We start from the raw sequence: 26,254 nt of genomic DNA, 5'->3' as shown, positions 1-26,254 counted from the left end.
TATTCATATATACACTCGCATAGTATACGGAGCAGCTCCGAAATCAACGACAACACGAGGTCGACCCACGACTATTTTACAAAAATACCACAGATAGGAGGCGGCCCTCGGAGGCCGGGCCGGGCCCGCCGGCTGCGTGGGAGCACTGACACGGACACGCACATACGAGAGGCAGCGACGGCGGGCGAATGAGATCAGAAAACGCCGAGCGGAGCACGGAGCGTCACATGAGTCGACGATCGCGGACTGACGCGTCCACGCGCACAACAAGACTGTATAAAGTAATCGGTAAATCAGCACCAGACAGTTAATCGGCTCTCAACAACACGATAAACGGCTTCTAAAGGTGACGGCGGTGAGACGCGCGCGGCGCGGCGCGGGGGCGGCCGGTTACCGACCCGGGTCGGCGTCCCGGCGCGGCAGGCCCGGTAACGGCGGCGCGCCGGGCGCCGGCGGCGGCTCCAGCCTCCGCAGGGGCATAGACGAGCAGCCGGCCAGACCGGCGAGCGGCCCGAGCGGCGGCCCGAGCCCCGGTACCGCGCCCGGATACGGCGACTTGAAACTGTTGACTAGATGCAGCGAGTCGTGCGGCGGAGGCGGCGGCGGACGCATGCCGTAAGGCGGCGCGGCCGGCGCGTGCAGTCCCCACAGCAGTTTGTGGTCGAGCAGCTGGCGGTCGCGGGCCAGCCGCTCGAGCTCGCGCGACTGCAGCTGGGCCAGCTCGGCGGCGGCCGGGTCGCGGTACAGCTGCGCCAGCTGCAGCTGCCGGTCCCGCTCCAGGGTTTCCCGCAGCGCGTCGTGGCCCAGCGCCGCCTGGTACGGATCGAGCGGCGGCGGCGGTGGCGGGCCGCGCGGCGCCTCCAGAGGCCCGTACCCGTACGGCGGCCGGCCGGCGGCGTACAGTGCCGCGGCAGCGGCCGCGGCGCGCCCGTCGGCCGGGTGCGGCACCACGCCGTTTATGTGCCGCGCCGCCGCCGCTGCCGCCGCCGCCGCTCCTTTGTGGTCGGCGGAGCGGGGCCGCTCCTCGTGGTCCCGCCGCGGCTCGGGCGGCTCCGCCTTCAGTCGGATGGGTGACCGCGAGTGATCGCGGCGCGGCGGGGTGGCCGCCGTCCGGCGCCGCTCTGCGGAGCTGGGCCGCCGGTCGCGCTCCTCCAGAGCAGGGCTGTAGGGAGGCCGGCCCGGGGCGGCCGGCGGCGGCTCCGGCTTCAGAGACGGCCAGGAGCTGGTCGGTACCGGGGGACGCGCCAGCCTGTCGGGGAGAGGACGGTCAGTGTCACTTAACCCGCGCACCGACGGGGGTCTGCGCCAACTTAGTACCGACGGGGGGGGGGGGGGGGGGGGGCGGATGACCGCCCCCCCCCTGAGATCTCGAGAACGAAGCAAGATAGCGACAAGCAGTAAACGGCATCGGATACGCACGGTCAAGATCTACAATTTTTACTAAGGTCATTTTCAGGTCAGGTCAAAGATGACGTCACAGGGGTCGAAAAAGTCAAAATGGCGGCGCTAAATATGGAGAGAGTTTTTCTCGAATAACTTTCGAATTAGTCAAGATAGGAACAAACTAAGGGCATCATCGTGATCCTCTCGTCAATCCGCATCGAATGATATATATGTTGACCTCGAAAGGTCAAGGTCAAAGGTTGACCTCAGGTCACGTGACCTCGAGGTCATCATGTATATCATTCGATGCGTCTTGACGAGCTGAACACAATGAGACCATCCACGCGTCTGTATCTTGTTCCTGTACGGAGTTATTGGCCAAAAACCTTTGGTGACCTTTGATGACGTCACATGACCTCACAGCTGCCCAACAGCAAAACAGACCTCAAGGTAGTGAAGGTTGATCGTATATGAAGTCATGTATGGTATATGGGGCCATTCCGACCCGTTTTAGTGGTAAAAACAGGGAGTTGATTTTTCCCCCATTGACTTATAATGGGGAGGTCGCGAAATTGACCTGACCTTAGGTCACCGATATCAAAATTCCGAGATATACAAATTGTAGCTACTAATGACCTAATAACATCCTGCGACTTTCAAAGGCCTCCGACATCTACTGTAGCTCTGGCACGGTGACAAAGTTGCAAAAAAGTGACTTGAGGTTGGGTCATTCAAAGTGACCTGGTGACCTGACCTTGAAAGGTAGGAGGTTCAAACTTGCACATCATGTGTAAAATTGATAAGGGAATAGTCATACCAAATTTCGCGGCGCTACGCGCCGCGGTTTTCCCGCTATTCGCGAAAAACCTCAGGGGGGGCGGATATCCGCCCCCCCCCCGTCGGTGCGCGGGTTAAGGGGCTAAATTACCGGTCACAGTATCCACACAGACGGACTAGTCACAATGGAACTTATGATTGGCTTCGAGCAGTCAATGAGTCTATACTAGAGACAAATGAGGTTGGCACAGACGATTCACGTTGACACAATATCAAAAGGCTGTACTACGCTCCTCCCCGTGCTTACCTGCTCCACGAATCCAGCGCCGCGAAGGGGTGTCCACCGGCGGGCGGCGCCGGTCCGTGGCGGTCCAGGAAGGCGCCGGGCGGGGGCGGGGGCGGCAGCAGGCCGCTGAAGGCACCGCTCACAGGTGGCGCCAGGCTGGGGTAGCGCGGGAACCCGGCAGGTGCTGAAACCACGAACGGACCAGGGGTGAGGCGGCTGTACACTAGTGACTGGACACAGCTCAAGTTAGGCGGCAGGCCAGAAAAGTTTTTGCAACGGAGATGCTTAGTCATGGTACTTGGGCACCCCAAACTACGAGCATGACAATTCCTTCCCAAAAGCATGAGTAACACTGTTTCTTTTATGACTGAAAATGCTCAGTGCCCGGAACGTAAATCACAACTATCTGCCAAGCCGGCAGTGATTTTCTCGCTTTAGACTCTCACATAAAGCCTCCCCATTCAGACACATCCCACCACTGAGTCACCTACCGAGCGGGTGCGGCGCGCCCGTCACATCTATCAGCGAGGGCCGGAGGTGCGTGCCGGGTCCGGGCAGGAGGGGCGGCTCCACCGGCCGCGGCCCCACCGGGCCGGCAGAACCCCGCTCCGGGCCGCACGCACTCGCCGGCGACTTCTGCTGGTTCTTGTAGATCTCCCAGGCTATCCGCACGTGCATAGCGTTCCAGCGGCCGGTCTTCTGTGGGCGGAAAGCGGAGCGGTGGCATAGGTCAGAGAAGGGCCGCTGAAGAAGGCAGGTGTGCGGGTGCCTCGCTCTTTCGATGACAAGCAATGGGGCATTACAAAGGCACGAATAAAAAAAACGAAGCAAATAATGACGACCGTTAGTTTAGGAACCGACGGGATAAGTCATAAGGTCACAGCTGGCTCACTTCACAGCAGCAAGTCTTCTCCCTTTGCCTACTTTGATGTTCACCCAAAATCATACCAGAAGCAGTATCCGTTTCCGTCCCTGTTCCGACATACCTTCGGAGCCGTCAACTGTAGCGGCGCTCCGGGCAGGAAGGAGGGCGCCGGCGGCCGAGCCGACAGCGGCGACATAGTCGCCATCGACGGCGCTGAGCCGGTCGGGAAGAACGGCGAGTTCACCGAGCCCAGCTTCGGCACAGACTTCAGCTGCGGACGGGCGGGCGGGAGGCGGCTGGTCAGACTTCCTCAGATTATAGCTAAAGCCGAAACATGTCTCTGCGAATCGTGTCGTGGCTGGCACGCCCACACTAACATATACCTCCCCTAATGCTCCGACTCAGCCGCGGCAAGCGACGTTTGAACTGCAAGGCTATTCGTGTCCACCTTTCAGACTCGACCGATGAAATATTCATACCCATACCGAACTGACCCTCGGCGAGCGATCGTAAACGGTCAGCGCATCCCGAAACGAGCACCTGCTAATGCATCCTGGCCACTATCGGTCCAATCCTAGCTGGCCGTTCTGCCGCATAATGGGCCCGTATACCGGAATCAGCCGGCGCGGAACGGCCAATAAACAATACTGGGCACACGTCAGCCGGCGCCGCCGCGACTGACCAGCGCTGGCGGTGGTGCCGGGTGGTGCTGGTGGTGCTGGTGCTGGTGCGACTGCTGGTGCAGCTCGGCGCTGGTGGGCCGCAGGTATGGCGGCGGGCCCACAGAGATACTGTGGTCCTGGGAGGCCAGGAAACGGGTGTCCAGTTCGCGCCGCAGCAGGTCCGCCTTGTCTGTGGGTGGACGGGCGGTCACAGGTCAGATGGGGAAATTAACACACAGGGGAAAAGGTAGGCAGAGGTTATACACGGAGTGGCATGCCCAGGGTGACAGCATTGGTAAAACAGGGCCTTAGTGATGACGAGGAATAAATAATACCAGAGAAGGCAAAAATATCAACACTAGATGCAAATTGAAAAAAGGGCATTCTTGCCCTTGCACTCGACTTGATCTCTATCTACAAAGAGCTGAGTATTGATACAAAGCGTCTAGACAGCAGTTAATCAAAGGCAAAACTAGTGATGTATTTTACCATAAGGTACAATTCGATGACACATTAGACACTACCACTCATATTCCGTCAGTGCTTTGGTTTTGCACCAAATATTTCGCCCCATGGAACCTCGAAGTCGCTTGGGGCTAGCTTTCTCCCATTCTCGATGAGCTGGCCAAACACGCTGGATTTTGATGAAGAAGCCGGTGGAGCTACTTCGCCGTCTACGGCTGAGTCAGACTCTTCTGCCTGGCCAGACGTCCGTCCTGCGACGCACCCAACGTGATGGGGACCAGCGTCAGGAGGGGCTGTGGCGAGGATAGCGGCGGAATTTCCCCGGATGATCGCTATCGAGACTCTTTGTAGAAGCCAGGACACTTCTCTGGGGTCCTTTGTCGCCGCAGAAATCCGACCTCCGATATCCCGGAGCAGCTTTGACCCTGCTTCTCCGACTACGCCGGTAGTCTCTACTGCTACTGGAGTGAAGATGTAGCGGTCTGCGAGACTGGCGTAGCGCATGCGCTTCAGGTTCTCGGCGACGGCTGCCGCTGCGCCAGGGTCCACTGCACACTTCACCACGTGTGACTCAGCAAACGTGTCAACGCACGTGGCGTCCCATGTGAGGCTTCGACCGGCACTGAAGGGGAACGTTGTCAGCCCGTCGGGGCGCCTTCCATCTCCTCTGTCTAGCCCCACAGGTTCTAAGATCGATGGTACGCCCGCACTCGCCAGTGCTCGTTTAATGACGTCATTTAGGGCTGCGTGCCGTGGGAAGCGACCGGCGCTCTTCTTACATGATAGGCCGTGGTGTCCCAGCCTGTCCACAGAGCATCCACATAGCTTGCATTGGTGGGGCTCACAGATGGGCAGGCCTAGTCGGAGGGCTACCGCTATACGAATGGTCTCATCATCAATGTACAGTCCCAGGCTGGGGATTGGAGGTGCTTGCAGCCAGGCTGCAGTATGCGGCATACCAGTGAAAACCAGTGATATCATAAAAACCAGTGATATCACGCACAAAGCAAACAGACCAGAAATAGCACAGACGGCTTACACTCAGTCGGCATACAGCTGAAGTCAGCAAACATGTGTCGAGTTCAAAGAAGAAGAAAAGGAAATTGAAACGGCGCGGGATTCCAAAAACTGCACAGAGTGCCAGAACTACAAGGAATGCATAAAATATACAGACCAGAGAGCTACAAACATATCTCTTCACAAAACAAATGAAATAAAACGCATCACCAGAGAAGTCCGTAGTTCCAGGCACGTCAGAACTCAATCACATGCAGAACTCAGATAACAGACAGCGGCTGTGCGATTCTGAGAACTACTGAAATCAATCAGCGTTAACAGCACTATTGAGACTGCAGCTTTATTTCCAGAGCAGCAGCCCACCCCAGACGGCTGTCGTGGATCTCTTTCATCCTGCCGAACCGGAGCTAGGGCGGCAACTTCAGTCGACATCACCGCTGCTGCTATCAGCCCGCGCTCTGTCGGTACTATTTTTTACAAAGGATTATGATAGCAAAGACCATCTGGTTGAGACGACGCGGCTGTGTCCTATCCCGGTCCTGTAGTGCCTCAGTCCTCTACTACGCAGTTCTTAGTTCAAAGGGAACAGCCTTCAGTCCGCACAGCAGTCATTAGTTCAGTCCAGCAGTCCAGTCCGCAGTGAGGTGCCCGCAGTGCTTAGGCCGCAGTCCAGTTCTGACTTCACAATCTTCACTCCAGTCAAAGTCACCAAAGCCAGGCACCCTAAGATCGATTAGTTGTCGCGCTGGTGGAGGGTTTACGGCCGCTCTTCCAACCCCAACAGCTCCACTATCTCGCTAAACTAGTACGACACTCAGTCCCGTCGGCGCCTACACAGCAGAGCACAGTCAGTCGTACAGAGTCGTGCAATAAAACCGCAACATCACCAACAGACTGCGGCGAGGGAGCCACAACGACAAGTTAACCCGAGCCAGAGTAACGGGCACTGTGTTCCACACAAATGGAGACAGAGACTATCATGGTCGGCCGTAGCAGCCGCTGTTTACTGCAAACTCGGAGCGCCTCAGTCTCCATTCGAGAAAGACGACGCTATACGCTGGAGACAGTTCGTTCTAGCCTTGACTGTCAGGGAAGGCGGTCCTGACAGCTCAGCAGAGAAACGGAAGGGTCCATTCATCACGCTCGGATCTAGTGCAGGTGGCGCTGGCCAACGCCCAAGGGTGAGAGCTGCATCCCTTCCAACGGGATCTCTACGTGCAGTGCATCTGCTTTGCAGTTGTGCCTGTTCGTATCTCTGCAAGCTAGTATGCCGACCCATGTGTTATTGATGTATCTTCTAAACTGTGTGCCGATATCTCCGGTATCTGCCGGTGCATTTGTGTCACTAAAGCGGGTATGTGTATGCTAGTGTGTTATGCATATGCAAAACCTAGTTTGTGTCCGTGTGCCGGCATCTGTGACTAGCTGTACCATCCCCATCGCCATCACTTACTGGCTGCGTCGTGTCCGGGCAGCGGCGGCGGAGGCGGAGCGGGCGCGGCGGGCGGCAGACCCAGTCCTCCGGCTCCTGCCAGCAGCGGCGGCGGAGGCGGCGGAGCGAACACGCCCATCGACATGGGAGACCGGACAGCGGCGGCCGGCGGGGTGCGCTGAGGGGCCGGCCCGGCAGCGGCGCCGGCAGGGCCAGGCAGTCGGCTCAGGCCGGCCACACTGCGGAGAGAAGAGGCAAGGTCAGCGCACGACGGCCTGGGCAAGGCACATACATACACACACTGACCATCGCCCTCGACCGACTGAACTCACTGTGATTATTTCAGACGATGTGACACGTAAATCGGCGGTTAGACACGGCCGACAGCAGTTGATTAACGCGGCAGACAGGAAACACTGTACAACTAGGGCTTTGGTACAGCTCACTAATGGATGTCTTCACCAGGCGAGGTCTCCAGTCAACACACTAAGCACAGGATACAGCATGGAATGTCAATGCCTGCTAATGTATTGGTGTATATCTGCCGATCGAATAGTCCTAAAAATGAGCAGAAACCCGGCAGAAGACTCACCTGTAGGGGTGTTGCCGGTCAAGCGCCGGACTCTGACGCCGGGAAGAAGCCGACGCCGGGCTGCCACTGCTCGTCTGAGAAGGGGGACACGGAGAGAGAGGTCAGAACGGCACCATCTCGGAACAGCACGAGAAATAAGACCAACACGAGACGTCAGACTTACGACGGGGCTTCAGAATTAACAAGGCATGTCAGGCTAGTGCAAGATGCTAGTTTAGAAGGCCACACCAGCAAAGGGTTTACTGGACCAGTACTGGAACCCCAGGCTAAAACTGAGCGAACAGACCAAAACGAGCGGCAGAACCATTACGGTGACATCCGACCGCTCAAAGAGCAAGGAGTGCCAAACAAACAGGGGTAGAAACAGTCACACTGTGTAGTCTGCTGTACATTGCCACACTGACAGCCTGCAACACGCCACACATTTCGTAGCCCGCCCCACACGGACATTTTGACACGGCACAGTTATGACATATCGCTGAGCCACCAGCGCCCACACAATCTGCCCGGCAGCAAATTAGGGACGAAATACACGACAGGTCCGGCTGTATAAACAAACACAGAGTGACAGACGGAGATAGGCCGACGTCTAGACGGGCCGCACCACGGCTGACGAGAGAGCGGGGACATCTCACTCAGAACTGGGGCCGAGGAGGCCGGTCAGCGGATAGGAATGCGGTGGGGAGGGGTTATTTGGCAGCCAGGGGGGGGGGGGGGCAGAGGCGACGACAGCCTCTTAGTCCCTTCCCACCACAACAGTATGAACACACAAAGGATACAAGTACTGGCACTAACCCGAATCTGGTGAGACCCCCTCCGACCAGCAGTAGGCCCAACAAGCTCGAAAGTCGGCTATACTAGCACAGTGCCACACGTCAACAGGTCATCAGTTGCGCCATTCTGCATACCACGGGCCTCCTGGCACACTACACGCTGTCGCTGCTTACATAGCTGCAGGCACAGCAAGCCTTGCTACTCCACAGACACACAGACAGTCGGACAGACATTCACATGTGATCAGTCAATTCCGTAGAGACAGTTGCTGGCCTGGTGCCGAGTCTGGACGTGGTCCCATGGTCACTGGTCTAGTCCAAAGACCACAGTCAATGCAGTCCAGTCCGGTATGGTCGGGTCCCCTAGTCCCCTCCATTTCAGCCCTATGTCGTGTCGGGTCCCCTGGTCCCCTCCATGCCAGCCCTATGTCATGAGGCTCACCATCAGTCAGGTTCGTGGTAACGACCCACGCACGGCGGGGCACCGGCGACCACCGGGTGGGCCAGTAGCACGGTAATGACACACCAGCGGGCGGCTGCGGGACGCACACGGGCTTAGCTCGCTCGACACCTGACTACTAAACTAAAGCCACCATGCTACACTATCCTGACCCGTCTGTACTGTACTAAACAGACACGAAGCTCGCCGACGCTCACCTTATGTCTCGGTGGTTTGGCGCGGCTGGCCGCTGGTGCCGTCGGCAGGGAGGCCGGTGCCGGCGAGCAGCCATTGTTGCGGCCAGGTGGCGGCGGGCCGGCGGCCGCCACCGGCGCCGCTGCCGCCGACGGCGACACCAGGTCCCTCACGGCGAACCGCGCGCGGCCCGGCACCGGCGACTGCGCGGCGGCCGACGGGGCCGACGCGGCCGGCGGCGGCGGGGGTGGTGCGGCGGTGGGAGCCGCCGACAGTCGCGGTTCTGCCGCTGAGGGGACGGTGACGGTGACGGCGGAAGAGACACTGACAGCGGCAGTGGCGGCGGCGGCGGGCGGTGGCACAGTGTCGGGTGCCGTCCGCGGCGGCGGCGGCCGGCCGGTCGGGTCGCCGCCGGTCGCTCGGAGCGCCGCCGACGGTGCCGGGTACGTGGCCAGGCCCGGGTGGGGCAGGAATCCGCGACTGGGCGGCGCCGTACACCGGGGGACGATGGTGACCTGGCGGAGGGGCGGACACCCGTCAATACGTAGAACGGCCATCAACACTCGGCCAGCAACATCAACATATCGTATCAACATCACTATACTACATCATCTTCAGCATACACAATCATAAGTTTGTTGTTGTTTACGAGGCAGATCGACAACGTCTACGATCAAAGTCAAGAGCATACCATTATCCATCCCTCGACACTATTTATTCAACATTCCCCGTAATCATCCGCACATGTTGGTCATGACACTCGTCAGCCCGACCCACCAGTCGGAGCCCAGCTGCCGAGCGGTCGGCGGTCGGCGGTGGGCACTGCCCGATCCGCAGAGCCGGGTCACTCCGCCGGCCGCCGCCGGCCACCGGGCCGCCATTATACCGTATGGGCCGACACAACTAACCGGCCGTAACAATTTTACGGCCCGAGAGTTAGTGCCGCCCAAATGTGCCCATAGCACTGCCCGGCCGCGTAAAAAGACTCGTCAAAACCTAATAGTAGCTCGTATAAAAGTAAAAATGCCTATAAAGGCAAACAGCTGCGTTTGTGTGGGGCGGGCTGCGGCGGCGGCCAACTATAACACGGTCCCGGGGAGGCCATCGGGCCGGGTCGGTACAGACCTGGTGGGCCGGCAGGCTGCGCGAGGCCGCCGGCGCTGTCACACACGTGGTGCCGGCCGTGGTGTGTGGAGATGTCACCAGGGCACCATTGGCGCTGGTGCTCGGTGGTGGTGGTGGACTCTCTCCTGAGGTAGGGGGAGGCGGGTCAGCGCGGGAGGGGTTACGAGCCATGGTGAGAGGGGAGGGGCATCGTGACACAACACAGCCAGAGCTGACCACCCGATAGCCTTTGCATCACAACGGCTGCATATCAAGCACATCGAACTACAGAAACCTGGCGTGCGAAGCCCGTGACGAGATATGAGCTCAGCAATCACAGCTCAAATGTACAGTGAAGTAGCCACCAATTTCACAATGAGGTGACGTATCTCAACGGTCGATAGGCCACTTAGCACCCATCGTCAAACACTCTGATAGTGTTTGCATCGTAGCTGATCGACACTTTCGTTTCCCTAACAACAATCACGATACCCAACGCAACACACTCAGCATGACAAACCAACGATACTCACAGGTTTTCTACTTGGTAACCTAGGTATGTCATTCACGAGTTTTCTATCTCGTTACCCTATGTCGCTCAAGGTTACCCAATACTTCTTCCCTGCCCGCTGCCACTCACGTTTTACCAGCGACACGCTGTTTGGAGTTGGACACTCGCGTTTCCCCGCTGACGAAAAGATGACCGATCCAGAGTCGGACACCTGCAACGCACAGACTCGGTTAGATATAAGAACACATTTGGCATATACATAGACGCAGAGGGACACGGGTCTGAGATCTGACCCAGCATCAAAGAGGCCAGCCATTGTCCTTACGTCAACATCCCCACCAGCCCTCCAACAAGACCAGCGCTCCACCTCACTACCACACCGGGCTGGTACCGTACCCCGCGACCCGTCCCCTCGTCACGGCTCCGACCCGACGCGGCGCCGGGCCGCCGACCGCACCGGGCCCGCTGTGTATTTAACACCAGTAAAGGGCTCGGAAACGAGTCGACACTAAGACCGTAATTGGCGCTGTGGCCGCAGGGCGCCGCGGACGGTAATTGCCGCCGTGGGCCCGACGGCGGCTCTTTGGCGCCGGCAGCTCGACCGGCAGACGCCGACAGTGGAAGTTTGAGCCGCACAAACTGCTCGGTGATGGCCCGCTCGGGGCCGGCTGGGCGGCGGAGCGCGAGTGAGAGCCGGTGGAGGGTGTGCGGTACCGGCTCCGCGGGGAGCACGGGTCGCACACGGCGCTGTTCCGGGTCATCACGGCGCGATGGACGGTCTCAGAGTTATCTGACAGAGGACAGTCTATGAACGTATCTGCGATCACAGCCACCGCACCTGACATTTCATTAGCAATTCCTTCCCCCATCTATCCGCCGTCTCATTCCGTATGCATGCTGCATAACCCTCTAAATATGAAACGATTTATCTTAAATCCAGGCGAATATATTTTTCAGAACTTAAAAAAAAAAAACTGTTCCCGATTTATTTACTGCAAGGCACGTGCTTGTCATTTGTGTGCCCCCGTAACCATGTGATTTGCAATGGTTCCACTCCACATACGCATCCACCACAGACCACGCACCTGCGCCCCGGTCCCGCCCACCGTCCATCCCGCGCCCCGCCCCCACCCATCCCGTGCCCCGCCCCCACCCAGCGCGGCCCGCCCGGTGCCAATTTTCCGGAGTGTGGTCGGCGGCGGCCGGGAGTGGCGGCTCATTTAGGACCAGCCGCCGGCCAATTACACAGACATCAGGCGTCCCAGCGCCGGGCACATTACCGCGCGGTAATTGTTTTCAACTCCTTTGGTGGCGGTGGCGGGCGGTGTTTATGTGATGAGCTCGGCTAGTGTGGAGCTGGACGGGGACGGTGGAGTGACCGATTTACCGCCCACAGACGTCACGCCGCAGCTCAGAGCGGCGGCCGTTTGGCAGAGCGACAGCCGCGGGGCTGGTCGGAGTGCCGGGCGGGCCGGACGAGCGCGCGGCAGTCGTGGTTCTCACTTCTCAGGTCTCAGTGGTTCAGAGCTACAGTCGGAGATGGGAGGGCCGTGGGTACTTGGCACACCAGTCAGGTGTGTTGCAAGATAGATGCGCCGACCAGCGAGGGAGGGATGTGGAGTGGCACGGCACAGCCGTCCGGTTCAATCGCCGAGATACATCCACTGGTCGGCGGAATGGACGCAGACTGGCTGGGCACAGCCGCTCAGGGAGTACGCTCGCTTACTGCAGCTGCTGATCAATCAATGCCCACTGTTACTTTCAGTCAGACAGCTGGAATTTCCAGCCAGCCTCTCCATGAAGGGCAGCCCGTACTACACTCCTGCACCGGGTACCAGCCGTCACCAATATCCCCACAGTAGAACCCCTATACTGTCGTCCGCGTCAGACCTTCAGACGGGCCAGGGGACCGTATCGAAGCGCCGTCCTTCACCAATTCGCCACGGCCTCACGGTCCTGGCCATCCAGTCGCCGGCTCGGCACCGACTCCGACTCCGGCCGCCACAGTGCTGATGCAACGCCTGATCGCACAGCACGCCTTGCACGAAAGGCCACTTACGCCGGCCGCATGTAACAAGCCGGCTCACCACACGGTAATGCAACCGCAAAACAGATGTGCATCACAACTAGACATGTGCAGTGTCGTTAAGAGCCCCGTGTTGGAGTCACGCTATCGTAAAGCCGCATCGCGCCGCCGGCCGGCGCGCCTCGCAGCCGAGGTGTTGGAAGGACTGCGGCTCCTGACACGGCGCGCCACCGCGAGGAGACCCACAAAGCGCCGGACGCGGCGGCGGCGGGGCAGGGCGTCACTGTCTCACCGTAAGCAGCTCTCCGGCTACCGAAAAACAGCAATCCTATTAGGGGGCCGAGTGTCGGCGGCCGGCGGCCACCGCGCTGCTGAATTCATAGCGGCCAATGGTGGCCATCTGACTTGCAAATGGCGCGCGGCAGCGGCGGGCCGATCGGTCCCCCGGGAGCGGGTCGGACCGGCGGGCTCAGCCGCGAGACGGTCGTCGGCGGGCTGTGGGCAGCCGCCGGCAGCGAGCGGTAGGAACTGACAGCGGCAGCTGCCCGCCGAGCGATGGTCGTCGGCGGGCTGTGGGCAGCCGCCGGCAGCGAGCGGCGGGGACCGACGGCGGCAGCTGCCCGCCGAGCGACAGACAGAGCAGGCACAGACGAGAGACACCAGGTGCCGCAGACCCGGCTGGGGCATGGACAGTGGACACTGGGCAGACACCTCTGCCCAGTGTCCGTGCCTACTGCCTACTGTCGGCAGCACAGACCCCCCCCCCTCCGATGCAGGCAGCATAGGCAGGTAGCACTGACAAGACACCAACCACTATCGGTAGCATACCAGACGGCGTAGATTAAAATTAAACCTTTCCACAATCAATATTCTACATAGATCAAAACCTCTCCAGTTGAGAGGTTTCGCCAGTTGAGGCGAATCACCAACATATCCAACAAACCAACCGATATACAGCCCCGCCCCGCACCTCTCCCACTGCTCCGCCTGCCCCGCCTCCTTGCAGGCCGTGGCCGGCGGCGCCGGGACGCTCTTTGTCAGCCGGCGGCGGCTCCGGCGCCGCACGACCACCGAACGACGGCGTTAGACCGCCCGTAACGGCCCATCATAGCCGGCGCGCCGTAAAGCGCAGATGAGAAGCTCTCATGTGTGATTCACATGCAATCAGGGACGTCGTTAGGCGAGCCTCTGGCCACTCGCCGCGGACGGCGTCGGCCATAGCGAGGAGTCTGTGGCGCACGGGGGAGCCGAGGGGCGGCGCAGAACGGCATGGTACGGCACAATACCGCACGGCACGGCACAGTACGGCACGACGTAAGACGTAGTACCGCACGGTATGAGAAGTCGTGCGGCACGACACAGTGCAGGCCGATCTGGCACAGAATGCCAGTGCCACACGGAACGGTATGGCGCTGAAGGAACCACACCTCCGATGGCAAGGAATTGTAACGACATACCCGGCATGACATAGGTCGACCTAGTCATGACACCGACATGACACAGAAGCCAACGACACGAAACAGCTCGCACTGCGGCGGCGCCATTCCGATTGATGCTCGGTTAACATGACCAGTTCATTTAGCCGACATCTCTGGCAGAGTAGCAGGCGCGCCTTTACGCCCCCATTACTCGCCGCGGATTCCCGACCACGATAAAATCAATGCCGTTTTATGGATCTATCCAGTTTATCGCCCACATCAAACCCTTTATTCCGTCATAAAAAGATAAGTTGTGGGGTGATATGTGAGTTTTGTGGTCGTCCGACCGCCGCCTGACGGTGCCGGGAGGAGGTAGGGGGGTCGGGGGGACAGGGCAGGGGGTGCAGAGGAGCGGGGCCGACCGACTGGCCGACCGGGCGGGCGGGCTGCGGCGGCCGGCGGCGCGGCAGATGGAGCGCTCAATACCGCGCCGGCGCCCACCGAGGACGTACGGCGGGACGTGGCCCGAATGGAGCACCGCCGCCCCCGCCGCCGTGCTGCATGCAAATCCTGGCCGTGACAGCGCGCCGCCGCCAAGTAAGGGGCCGCCGCGACCGCAGTGCCTGCCGCCGGCCGGCACCGCTCGCTGACGTCACAAGGGTCAGCGGGGGTGCGGGCCGCGCACAGACGCACAGGGAGCCGATTACAGGGAGACACTCACAGACAGTTAACCATTCAGAAGCCAGAGCACATACAGGCTGTGGGTGGAAGTCACAAACACATCTCAGCAGTCTCAGGAGCTCTCGACGTTCCCGCTGTGGTGAAAGAAAGCTGTTCTCTGGCTCCGGTTTACTCGGAGTGGTTCCGAGAGGTGTCAATGGACCTGTGTCGGTACCGGGTACCGGGCCGGTTCCAGTGCCGGCGCTGCGGGTACCGGAGCGGTTCCCAGAGGCGGTTCAGGGGCGGGCCGCCGGACGCCGCTGATGGTCGGTGTGGAGCCAGCCCGGCCGTCCGGCGGCGCGGCAGCCCATGGCCCAAGGAGGCCCTTCCGCCGGCGCGGCTGCCTAATGCCGGCCATCAGTTAGTGGCTGCGGCCCTCGTGCGGCCGGCTAACAGCGCGGCGACATGACAACGGCACATAAAACGGCCGTAACCGTCGCCGCCGCCGCGCCGCGGCACGGAACGGAGCCGTCACGGCAGGCCCAAGGTGGCGGCCCCGGCCGGTAGCAGTCGCAGGCAGCTGCAGAAACGGAATGCCGGCAAAGACCAGCGGTAGAGTCCAGCGTCAGAGACCAGAGACAGATACCAGCAACAGAGGACACCGATTGAGCCCAGTAACAGCGGCAGAGGCAGAGACCAGCGACTGATGAGATATTTGTTTTCCGCGCTGTCATCCGCCACCCTAAAAAACAAACACCACTTCCATGCTATCATCACAATGGATAATACCCAGATCACCGGGTGTCAGTAGCCGCAACCACAGAGTTTGTCGCTCTGAAGTTAATCGGCAAAGCGGGGATTACAACACTGCAGGGAACAGCATAGCGGGCATCGCCGAGGCTTCTGGTCACCAACCTCCCGTGCCACGAACTTCAGGCGGAGCTCTTCGCCTACAGCCTATACAGCAGCTTATCACCCAAGCCATAAAACATAACCTCGCAATATACACTCTAGCGAACATGACCAGCGCCCAGCCGCACGTTTAACTTCATGAGTATTTCGGCACTGAAGCCCTGCGCAGTCTCCGTCCGGTCTCACCTTGGTCAGCTCCAGAGACCCCGTGGTGGCGACTGCCGCGGCGTCGGACCGGTCACAGAGCAGCGCCGTAGCGCTCACCACTCCACCGTCAGCGGTCACCAGTCACCCTCTCACACAGACAGAGACGGAGAAACGGCTTCTAGGCGCCGGCTACTCTCATTGACAGACTGAGAAGGCTTCTGATCTCCAGCACCGCAGAGCGACTGAGACGAATTATTCCAGTCGCAAGTCGGCAGACGATCTCACACACAGAGTGACTGAGACGGGCTTTGGTCACCAATTCCTCTCAAACGCAGAGAGACTGGGGTTGCTTCTGGTCTCCAGCGCAGCGACACTGAGCTGGATCTCTTTTCCACAGCCGAAGCACGGCCAACGCTGTCAGGCTGACGACGGAGGGCCGACGCTCCCGCTGATACCGACACGGAACGGCAACGACACACGGAATCCACAGCGACACGGCAGTGCACCGAACCGCACGTCCAGAAACACGGCGCACTCGGCCCGAACTGACGACGGCTCGTAAAGGGAACCCAAACGACGCGACGGCAGCGCCGCCAGGCGGCAACTCCGCCAACTACCCGACCACCGCCGACTGCTCCGAACCAAACACCGTCCGAACTTTGGAATTGCCATCGGCCAAGTTTGCGAGTTTCAAACGAAAATGAACCCAGAACAAACGCTAATTAGGTTGTTTCATCGTTTACAAAAACAGGCGGTAAAGTGGCGTGTTTAGGGGCGCGCACGCCGACTACAAGCCGACCGCTCGCCGGGCCGCGCCGGCACGGTCGGCACGAGAGGACAGGGACCGGGCGGGCCGCCTGGGCCGCCGTCGGAGCCCGCTGTAACAGCCTGTGAGGGCGCCGCCGAGGCCGCCGTCACCCGCGGCCGGCCGTAAAAACTTTATGTGACTGCAGACCGCACGCTGGACAAAATCCGCTCACAATCACAAAAACGGACAAATGGGAGGCCAACAAAGCGCCACCGAGCGACGACTTCAAGGGCGCCTATTAACAGATGCCCGAGATGGAGAGCTTTTTATAACAGGACAGTATCAGAGTGTGAGGTCATTTTGGTATTGTCACTGGTGGCTATCAAAGCTGACCAGAACACATAAATAAACCTGCCTTTGTCAGCACACCCCGCGGGAAACATACAACACACCGTGCGTTTTGCACACTTTGACGTACCTTTCCGTCGTCGCTGGCACTGTGGTCGCACTGAAACAGGCGGGGACGACGGTCAGTATAGAACAGAGTTGAGAGCAGCCGTCGGTATGGGATGGAGGGGATACAGGTGCGGGCAGTCGCTGATTTGGAGTTTAGAGGCGAGACAGATGACAGAATGGGACCAATCTGCAACCGGATCTTATGCCAGCACTGGAAGCGTGAGGAAGCGAGAAACAGTGTGATGAAATGCTAGTGTCAAGATACGGAAGAAAAGGGTCTCTACGGTCATTAAATGAGAAACGCTACTGAGGTTTCATAAATTCTTATCATCGTCACAGACCAACTACAGATCAGCATATACAGCACAATTCGCTTGTAGTTAGCCCATAAAAGGATGAAAATCAGTGGTAGTGACGCGTCAACTGTTGATCTACCTTGAAACCAAATGAAGCAAAAGGATAGAGGGGCTAACTGTTCGCTGGAGGAGGACACGGACTTTACCTTCGGTAGATAACAGGAGCGGCATCCGTGGGATCGGAGCGGCCTCTCCGGCGGGAGGAGAGGAGCCCTGTCGGATCGGCCTGGAAGAGTTCGGCGGGAGAGGAGTCGGGAGTCGGGAGGAAAAGTAGTGGCACCGACACGGGTCACATTGAGTACCGACACGAACATTGAGAACAATGTGCGTCTTCAAAATGCACAGCAATATCAAAATCGCAAACGGCTTCACAGCAATTTCAGCGGCTTCAACCACAAAAACTTTGAAAAGTCTGCCTACATGGACATTGGACATGACCCCACTCTCATGTATGCAGTCATCACCTCATGCATGGCCTTTGGCCAATTCAGAGACTAGCGCGAGTATCCAACTTATTCGGCCTAGCAAAGCTGAATAAGCTGGATACCTGTGACGGGTGACGTGAGCTCTATGATCCGTATATACTGTCTGCGGACCAGTAGCGGCACAGTCGGTCGGTGGAGACTTACGAAGTAGCCATCGCCGGAGCTGTGCCCTCCGCCCTGAAAACAGACGAGAACGGCATGAGTTAGCATCGGGGGTGACATGCTGCTAAAAAGAACTGTGGCACTATAAAAAAATAATGCAGCACAAAATATCACGCAAGTTAACGTAGCGGACGGCTGAAACTTATAGTCACAATCACGCTGGTCCTAACACAGAACACACAGGCAGACGGAAAAGTACCCGCAAAAGCACAACAATGCAGAGTTCCAACAATGACATACCTATTAAGCACTCGCACAACCAGAAAAAATATATCACACATACAGACACTGACACTACTGAAACAGTCTGTCAGAGCCCATCTGACCCACTTCTACCCACGGTCAGAGCGGCACACCTGTGGGGTCCCCGGCCGACCCAACCGCGGCCCTCCACAGAAGGTAGGTGTTCAAACCAGCGATCGGAGTGATCGACAGGCAGCGGAGAGTCACCCTGGGACGGATCATGTGCCGAGGATAGAGGGCAGACGGTGACTCGTAGTTATGCCCATACTTCATATGCGTTTATGATGTCCCTATTGTCCCATTAGTGCCAATTTGCATGCCTGCAAACTGTCTACAAACTGCTAACTTACGATGGTAAATTAATACATGACCCTTGTCCCTAATGCATATAGGTATCCTTTTCAGATTGTTCTATCAACAATACCTACTCGGTTCATGTTTTATGAATGCATGGCTTGTTGTTCTATTCAAATGATTCTGCTTACTGGAGATGCATCAATGAAGATATTCAAGACGGTCCACTACTTAGTACGCAGATTAAAATAAACTTTTGAAGCGTGGATCTTATGATTCATGCTGTAATAACTTTGGATAACACGGCCGAATGCACTCTACATAAAAGATAAGCCTGCTCCTGCAAATTAAAAAGTACTTTACCCCATCCTAGCTTATCATCATCAACTTCATGCGGAGCCCAATAAATCTCAAACATTGAACAAGGTACTGGCAAGCAGAGGAAACACGCCTACACATTATTATATACCTAACTCACAGTAAGTGCCAAATGAACAAGTTAAACAAGACATACCTATATGTCACATCCAGCCTGTCAAAACAATTCGGGCACACGAACAGACTGAGAGCCGCTCGATTCGATAGCTGTTCCCACCTGCAGCCTGTGTCACCGGGGCGAGGTGATACTCGAATTATCTTTGATTAGCTTAAATCAGATAGCTTCTGCTCGCCATGATAATGAGTGTCGAAATTTCATAGCGAATCAACAGCAGCGATAACACAGCCACCAGACAATGAATCCCAGCGGCAGCCGGTACTGCTGAGAGTAGTACCGGCGGGGGACCGGCACCAGCACCGGGCCCCGCCTGGACGGACGGGGGTGGGAGGGGGGGGGGGGAGGGCGGCGGCACGGACCGAAATACACACCACTTGGCAGGGTGGCTGGTGCACTGAGCGCCACCAGCTGCACCGACACTGGCAGTGCACCGCACGAACTCCGTACAGCCGACATAGGGCCTCCATGCGACCTCCTCAGGAGCTCCATAAGGCCTCCTAACGGCCTCCATAGGGACTCAACAGGACCTCCTAGGCCTGCAGTCTCAACTTAGCCACTGAGGGCCGATGTGTGCGCCGCGGTTGCACCCGTAAACTGTAACGCTCGGGTGATTCGACCCCATCCCTTCCTAACGTGAGCCATGGCCACACTTCCCCACTTTCCATAGCCACATAACCCAATCCCACAGCCTACCAAGATTCCGCACCGTCCGCACTCCACTCCACATGCCTCTCGTCATACAGCTACAGAAGTTAAAACCCACCGTTCCCTCTAACAAACGTCTACCGTCCGGCGTCCACCATGGCCCCAGACCCCACCGTCCACCGCAGCCACAAGCCCTCCGTCCACCCTGGCCAGTCGCCGGGCCGGCCGGTCGCCTGACGCACCGTCGTGTTGCCGTATTAATTGTACCCGGTAAGTGGTGGCGTGTGACATGACAACACGACAGCTTATCCTCCGAGCGACGGCCGGCGCGGCTTATCGGTGCCGACAGCAGCGGCAGCGCCAGCCCTCCGCGACCGACCGACCGACCGACGACAGCGACCGACCGACCGCCGGCGGGTCGTCAGTCGGGGGCGGGGGTAGATCAGGGCGCCCCCCCCCCCCCTCCTCCCCCGGCCCGTGGCTGAGCCGAGGAGGCAGGGATTATCATGCCCTGACCTAAAGCAACGGCACACGCCGGTCCGACAACATGACACGCCTCGTCGACAAAAGTGCCGACGACACGACAAGGCTTGTCGCACAAGCCGATAACGCCGACAGCGCTCCGGCGGATTTCACCGCGTGTAGAACGCCTTTTCATGCCGGCATTTGACAGCGATTACCCGTGTCAGCGCCGTTTCTTTTCACGAAACCGGTGTCGCGTGTGGCTTTGACAATCTGGTCTGCCTGGGAATTGGTTAGCAGTTTCGGTTGTAAAAGTTCGGAGCCGAGCATTTCGGCGCACCAGATTGGAGGGTTTTCCCATGACGGGCGCGGACAGACGTCAACACAAGACAGCCTGGACACCAGCTGGACACTGGACAGTAACAGTTGTGACTGGAAACAAACACTGAAACATTTGAACAGTAACAGCTGAGACTGGCCACAAACACTGTAACACCTGGACAGTAACACAGCGGGCTGAAAACAAACACCGCGACACGTCCTGGACAGTAACACAGCGGGCTGAAAACAAACACTGCAACACCTGCGCTGTAGCATAGTGGGTACTGGAAACAAACACTGCAACACCTGGGCAGTAACAAAGCGGGGACTGGAAACAAACACTGCAACACCACAACAGTAACATAACATAGCAGCGAATGGAAGCAAATGTTGGAACAGTCAGTATACTTATCGCTCAGCACAAACAAAGGAAAACAGAACAAAAACGCAGCAATAACCAAATATAACTCAACAGTCAACACCTGAACGAAGCACAACTGTTTCTAGGTTGCAGCATTTCAATACCTTGGTGCTACCAAACAAAAGATGATTACAGTGCCACGGACCACACGTCGGTCTCCAATACAGGGACGGCTCTGGCCACAATAAAACGTTCACCACGCGAGGGATGATATGTGGCGTTTCCCGTTGTTTACACGGGACAGAGCAGCAGTTCAGTCCCGCCAGAAAACGAAGGGAAACACCACTGTTTTGGCAGGAAAACAAGCGTTTACATTCCCCGGGGAATTCGTGTCGGGAACCAGGCCCGCTGTGGCCGCCCCGCTCGAGTCAGGACATCGGTATGCATCAAACGCTGAACCGAGGTTCCTACAGCCCAGGGCTCCAATCGTTAGACCTCACACTGGCAGCAAGGCCCGGGGTGGGTCCCCATTACGAGACAGTACCTGGGTGCGTCCGTCGCTGCTCTTCCGGCGGCGCCGGACGGTGGCCGGTGTCGATCCGGGCGGCGGCAGCGGCTCCAGCGTCTTCAGACCTCGCCGCTCCGCCTGTCTCACCGCCCGCTGTCGGAAAACGGGAGAGGTAGATGAGAGTCGTAATATCGGAATATGGGGCGGAGATTAACCGAGAGTCAGCGAAGAGTCACAGCCGGTAAGAGTCATAGGATAGATATGAGAGTCACCAGCCGCTGTCGGACACGGGGAGCGGGTCGGAGAGGGTCAGCGGAAAGACATACGACAGTGTCAGAGGAGTGTTCACACACGGGTACATATCCAGACGGGCATATCCAAAAGCATTATGATGACGGGCAGAGCAGGTAATTGGGGTGGAGAAGGCGCGAGGCAGACCGGATGAGAGCAGACATTTACGTGCGAAATAGAGCGATAACAAAACACGAGAACGGCCGTGGGTTCAGAGTCATCGTAATCACAGCCCGCTAAATCGCAGCCACACTCCCCAGTCCCCACCCACACTGACACCAGGTGATATCTTTCCGGCGTGTTAGACCCAGCCCTGATCGTAGCTCCGGCTCAACATCCGCAATTTGCATACCAACAAACCAGCCGACCGACCTTCTCCCAGCATGCAGCTTGTCCGGTTTGAAACACACCCACTGCGGCGGCGCTGAGAGCCCGCCGGCGGCAATTTGCACCTCTAATCGCACCACTGTCGTGCCGGTCTGCACTTCTATTCTGCCGGTTTGCACCTCTGTCGTGCCGGCGTCGGCTTCGGCTCCGCTCCGTGACGGCAGCGCACATAACTCCCTCGCTCCCTGCGGGCGGGCGGCGGACGCGCACTTGGCATGCATTGCGGCCGTCGGAGCACGACACCGGTGGCGGGCCTCAGAGAGCCACGGCGGCTCCCAGCCAGCACGGCAGCACGGGCGACTGACGGCCATGACGGAGAACGACACGACACGACACGACACGACACGACACGACACCGGTGTCATGACACCGCGCCGGGCGTCGGGTCGTCATTCGGCCCACGCGGCGGCGGCGTCCGTTCGGCGTGGCAGTTATGTCCGGCATGGAATTCCTGGACAGCCGCGTCTCATACCGCCGTGCCCATCGCCTCGCCCGGTCACATACCTCGCGCCGGCCGGCGCACGGGAGACGCCCACCAACTAATCACAACCCAGCCCTCTGCTGAGCGGTTATCGGCACCGGACAACGGCGATCGCTGAATAGACCCCTCAATAATGTCATCAGTGGTAGAAATCCTATCGGCTAATCCCGCATTTACGAGCTTCAGCCAGCCGCTGTGTCCGCACTCGAGGCGCGGATCTCAGAATCAACTACTTGAGATAAAGGAGCGCCTCGGCCGACTAACATCCACTTGACACTGAGCTGAGGAGCACCTCTCCAGCGAATGGATTGATAACCACGAGTCACGATCCCAGTGGGAGTCCCGGGTGGGGGTCCTGATTCCGGGTCGGTTTCAGGTGGGTTGCAAAGCAGTCAGATGGTTTCGAGCGGTTTCATGTCAATATGTCACGGTTTCGACTCTATCCCAGGTCAATCCCTCCAAGTTCCGGGTAGGTGAGTTCCCTTTATCAACATATTTCCGGTCAATTTCAGGAGGATAACACCGACTCCAGGAAGAGAGCGGGTTGATGACTCGACGATCCAACACCAGCCAGCCGCCGTTCCAGCGCCCGTCGTTGGTCCATCCGTCCGTCGGCCGTCGGTCTCCTGTCGACCTGTGGGAGGCCAGCAGTCTGCCGACGGAGGCCGGCAGCCTGCCGTTCCGACCCCCGTCGGCCGTCGGTCCGTCGGAGGCCAGCAGTCTGCCGTCGACCCGCGGTCGCCGTCGACCAGCAGCCTGCCGTCGACCTGCAGTCTGCCGTCGACCCCCGGTCGCCGCCGTCGGCGCGGTGTTCGGGTCGGTGACCCGGTCGGCGGTGTCGCTCGGCCTCCAAGGCCGTCGCCTCACGCCATTCATCCCGCCGGAGCGGACCGGTGCACCGAAGGCCGCCCACACCGGACGTGGCGAGACGCGGACCTGGTCTGTCCACCCCGCACCGGGACATCAGTCACCGACATCGACATTCGGCAGGGACGCCTGAGCTGAATTTTAGTGACTCCAACTCGAGCAAAACAACTTTATAACGAGACAAAATTCGAAGAACCCAGTCGTAAACACATCTCAGACATTTGAAACCAACACGCTTGCCATGATTGACACAATTTTCGTCAAACGATTGCCTTCAGAGTTCAGCTATCCTGTAGTCATCTCCGTGAGGGAGGGGGTCACTCAACCCCATGCCGTCCCAAGCTGACCAAAGCCGACCGACGGCCCACACAGCCGGCACAGACTGCACACAAGTTGGCGTGGGTGGGCAGAATTAGTCCGCGGCCACAGGAATCAGGCGGTTCGCCGGAACACGCCACCACGGGGGATAATGTCTGCATCGTCATCGCCGACACCTGCTAATGGCGATTTAATGTGTGTGTCGGACGGCGAGACGGCGGCGAGTTGTGACGCCGGAACGACGAGACGGCACGCGATGGGACGGACTGGTGGACCCGAGATATGTACTGGTGGGACAGACTGACAGACCCGAGACACATGTCAATGGGACGGACTGGCGGACCCCAGACAGGTACTGGTGGACCCGAGACACGTACTGGTGGGATGGACTCCCGAGACACGTGTCAATAGGACGGACTGGCGGACCCGAGACAGGTACTGGTGGACCCGAGACGGGTGTCGGCGGGACGGACTGGACTGACTTGAGGCACTATCGGTGGAATGGACTGGCGGACACGGGACGCTTTCCGGTGGAACAGACTCGCGAACTCGAGACCCGTAGGTACCGGTGCCCGGTGCGTCGGACTGGACTGATGGATCACACAAATATACCAGCGGGACAGAATGACGGATCTGTCACATTTCGGGGAACGGAATGCGAACTGACTGAACCGTCGCACAACAGTGAGTGGGACGGACTGACGGACGGACCTGTCACACCTATAACAAGGGGATGGACTGGCGAGCCCTCGTCACTCGTAGCATTGTGATGGAGCCACTGAAGTAACCTGAAACCCTCTTGGAAGCACAAGCAACGGTCAAAGAGTCACCAATGAACAGAGAGATCACAAAGTTCAGGATATCACAATTTGCCATAACATCACCTCACACCAAAGGGTAAATGACTCACTCACTTTTGACAAATCTTATTGAGCTCATCATCAAGAAAAGCCAACCACCATTTCAATGCAAGAATGATGTTACTGAGCCCAAAATAAGCAAACCTTCCCAGCAAGGCTGGACTGACAAATGAGACGGTCAGACCAGACAAGGGTGTCACAAAGAGGATAAGAGACAGCAGTTAAGAAGCTAGCAAGGCAGTAGAAGAAAGTTTTATTGAATCATGCATTGGAAACCCAAACAACATCCCAAGACACTGGGGTTGGTTTCCCAGCATATCAATGTAGCATGCTGTTGGGCATAACCAATAACCATGTTAAGTACCTAACTGCTACTAAATGGCAATTCTTAGGGGTAACAACAGCCCAGGGGAAGCAATTACATGTGAGTGTGTAGCAAGTATGTACCTAGGGTGCACCTAAATTGTACAAGTGGATATAAATGGAAGTTGGGGAGGCTCAAACTTGAGGCTAAGAAAGGTAATTGAGAGTTTGCTGAAACATGTCACCTTTGACCATTAAGTACTGATCAGAAACTTAGCATTAAATCTTTCCATTGCAATGTCAATGGCTACCTGCCCAAATATTGAAAACCATACTAGCCATATCTCACATAGTCAGGAAGGAAAAACAAGGTATCTTGATGGTCACAAAATGCATATCATTATCTTTCATTTCCTCAAAAACTTGGATCGGCTTAAAGCTGATAACAGCATCTAAAGGCTGAAAAAGTTACTGAGAGATGGTAGCCAAAACTTCAAGAGAACATAGGTACATCACTTGAGTTGTAACACACCATTACAATAAAAAAGAAGGTAGATCCCTCAAGGCAAGTATAAAACTCATAGTTCCTGCATTAGGAAGCAAACACATGGTGGATATTCTGCATTTCAACTTAGATCAAATGGGGGGGGGGGGGGCACCAGGGCACTGTGCCCTGGCCCCCTTTGATTTTGGCATTTTAACACTAGCCCTATGGGCATTGCATGAAAATAATAATCAGAATTGGACAAAAAGTGGGCAGTGACCCCCTTTAATTGAAGGTGTTCTGCCACCACTGGATCAAATTAGGTTAATAAGAAAACTGTGCAGCCAATGATGACGAGCATTCCTCAGTCACGGATCAGCAGCAGAAATGGTAAGGAAGCAGCATCATGAAGCAGCAAATAGAAGCATCAGCATGGGAATGATGTTGATATGGAATTCAGATTGAGAGGAGCAATGATATAAAATGATTTGACTCACCTCCAAATCACTGTAAGTTTTGAAGGATGCTATTGCGAATCCATCAATGATATCTTCTTCATACAGAGGTTCGCGAAGCTTTCTTCGCCGATGAATAGGTCTCTGAGGTTTTTCCAGCACTCCCACCTCATCGTCCCCAGTTTCGTTTCCGTTTTCACATTTTTTCTCACCTACAGCCTTCATACGCTGTGCTCGGGCACGACGCCGATTCCTTTGCCTCACATCTTTTTCCATCACACTGGCTCATCAGTTGTAGCGTTAACTTATAGGTACGCTAAATCGAGGAATGATGAACACAGTTCCAGCACATTACCGGTGCACTTCAACACCACCGAGAGCCATCATAATTAAAAACAAAACCCAAAGCTAACCTCTCACACACACACACCAGAGGTGATCTTCTTGTTTTGTTTCAATGGCGGATTCGAGCGTAGTTGTATTGTGGGGAATTCTCCGTCATCCAATATGGTTTTTAAATAAAAAATAATTCACAATCAGAGTGTTTCACTTATTTACTGAAGCAACCACTGAGTTACACCATTTAAACGCCCTTGTACACCTCATA

The 26,254-nt window shown here is 57.4% G+C and overlaps 1 protein-coding gene across 1 annotated transcript; it reads right to left on the bottom strand.

The window, feature by feature from the left end:
- Nucleotides 1-390: 390 nt before the first annotated feature.
- On the bottom strand, nucleotides 391-25,872 carry LOC122366905 (basic proline-rich protein-like). The gene is made up of 16 exons (XM_043339562.1): nucleotides 25,690-25,872; nucleotides 21,238-21,354; nucleotides 17,854-17,886; nucleotides 16,891-16,920; nucleotides 10,631-10,712; nucleotides 10,012-10,136; nucleotides 9,216-9,401; nucleotides 8,910-9,089; nucleotides 7,480-7,553; nucleotides 6,909-7,126; nucleotides 3,994-4,163; nucleotides 3,433-3,582; nucleotides 2,938-3,145; nucleotides 2,468-2,630; nucleotides 949-1,249; nucleotides 391-711 (listed from the first exon to the last, which is right to left on the bottom strand). The coding sequence occupies exons 1-16, from the start codon at nucleotides 25,870-25,872 to the stop codon at nucleotides 391-393; spliced, it is 2,541 nt and encodes an 846-aa protein (XP_043195497.1).
- Between the last annotated feature and the right edge of the window lie 382 nt (nucleotides 25,873-26,254).

This window comes from Amphibalanus amphitrite, unplaced genomic scaffold, assembly GCF_019059575.1.
Source record: "Amphibalanus amphitrite isolate SeventyFive unplaced genomic scaffold, NRLGWU_Aamphi_draft 000838F_arrow, whole genome shotgun sequence".
NCBI classification, from domain to species: Eukaryota; Metazoa; Arthropoda; class Thecostraca; order Balanomorpha; family Balanidae; genus Amphibalanus; species Amphibalanus amphitrite.
This window is presented reverse-complemented; position numbering and strand designations above follow the sequence as displayed.

What these genes read in the sequence shown, in the direction of transcription:
- LOC122366905 (XM_043339562.1), bottom strand. Translation starts at nt 25,872, where the DNA reads ATGAAGGCTGTAGGTGAGAAAAAATGTGAAAACGGAAACGAAACTGGG. An exon ending in GCAGCCTGCCGGCCCACCAG is followed by an intron (nt 9,402 to 10,011) that starts GTCTGTACCGAC and finishes CCCCTCCGCCAG; the next exon opens with GTCACCATCGTCCCCCGGTG. An exon ending in CCGCCGCCGCCACTGCCGCT is followed by an intron (nt 9,090 to 9,215) that starts GTCAGTGTCTCT and finishes GCCGCCGCGCAG; the next exon opens with TCGCCGGTGCCGGGCCGCGC.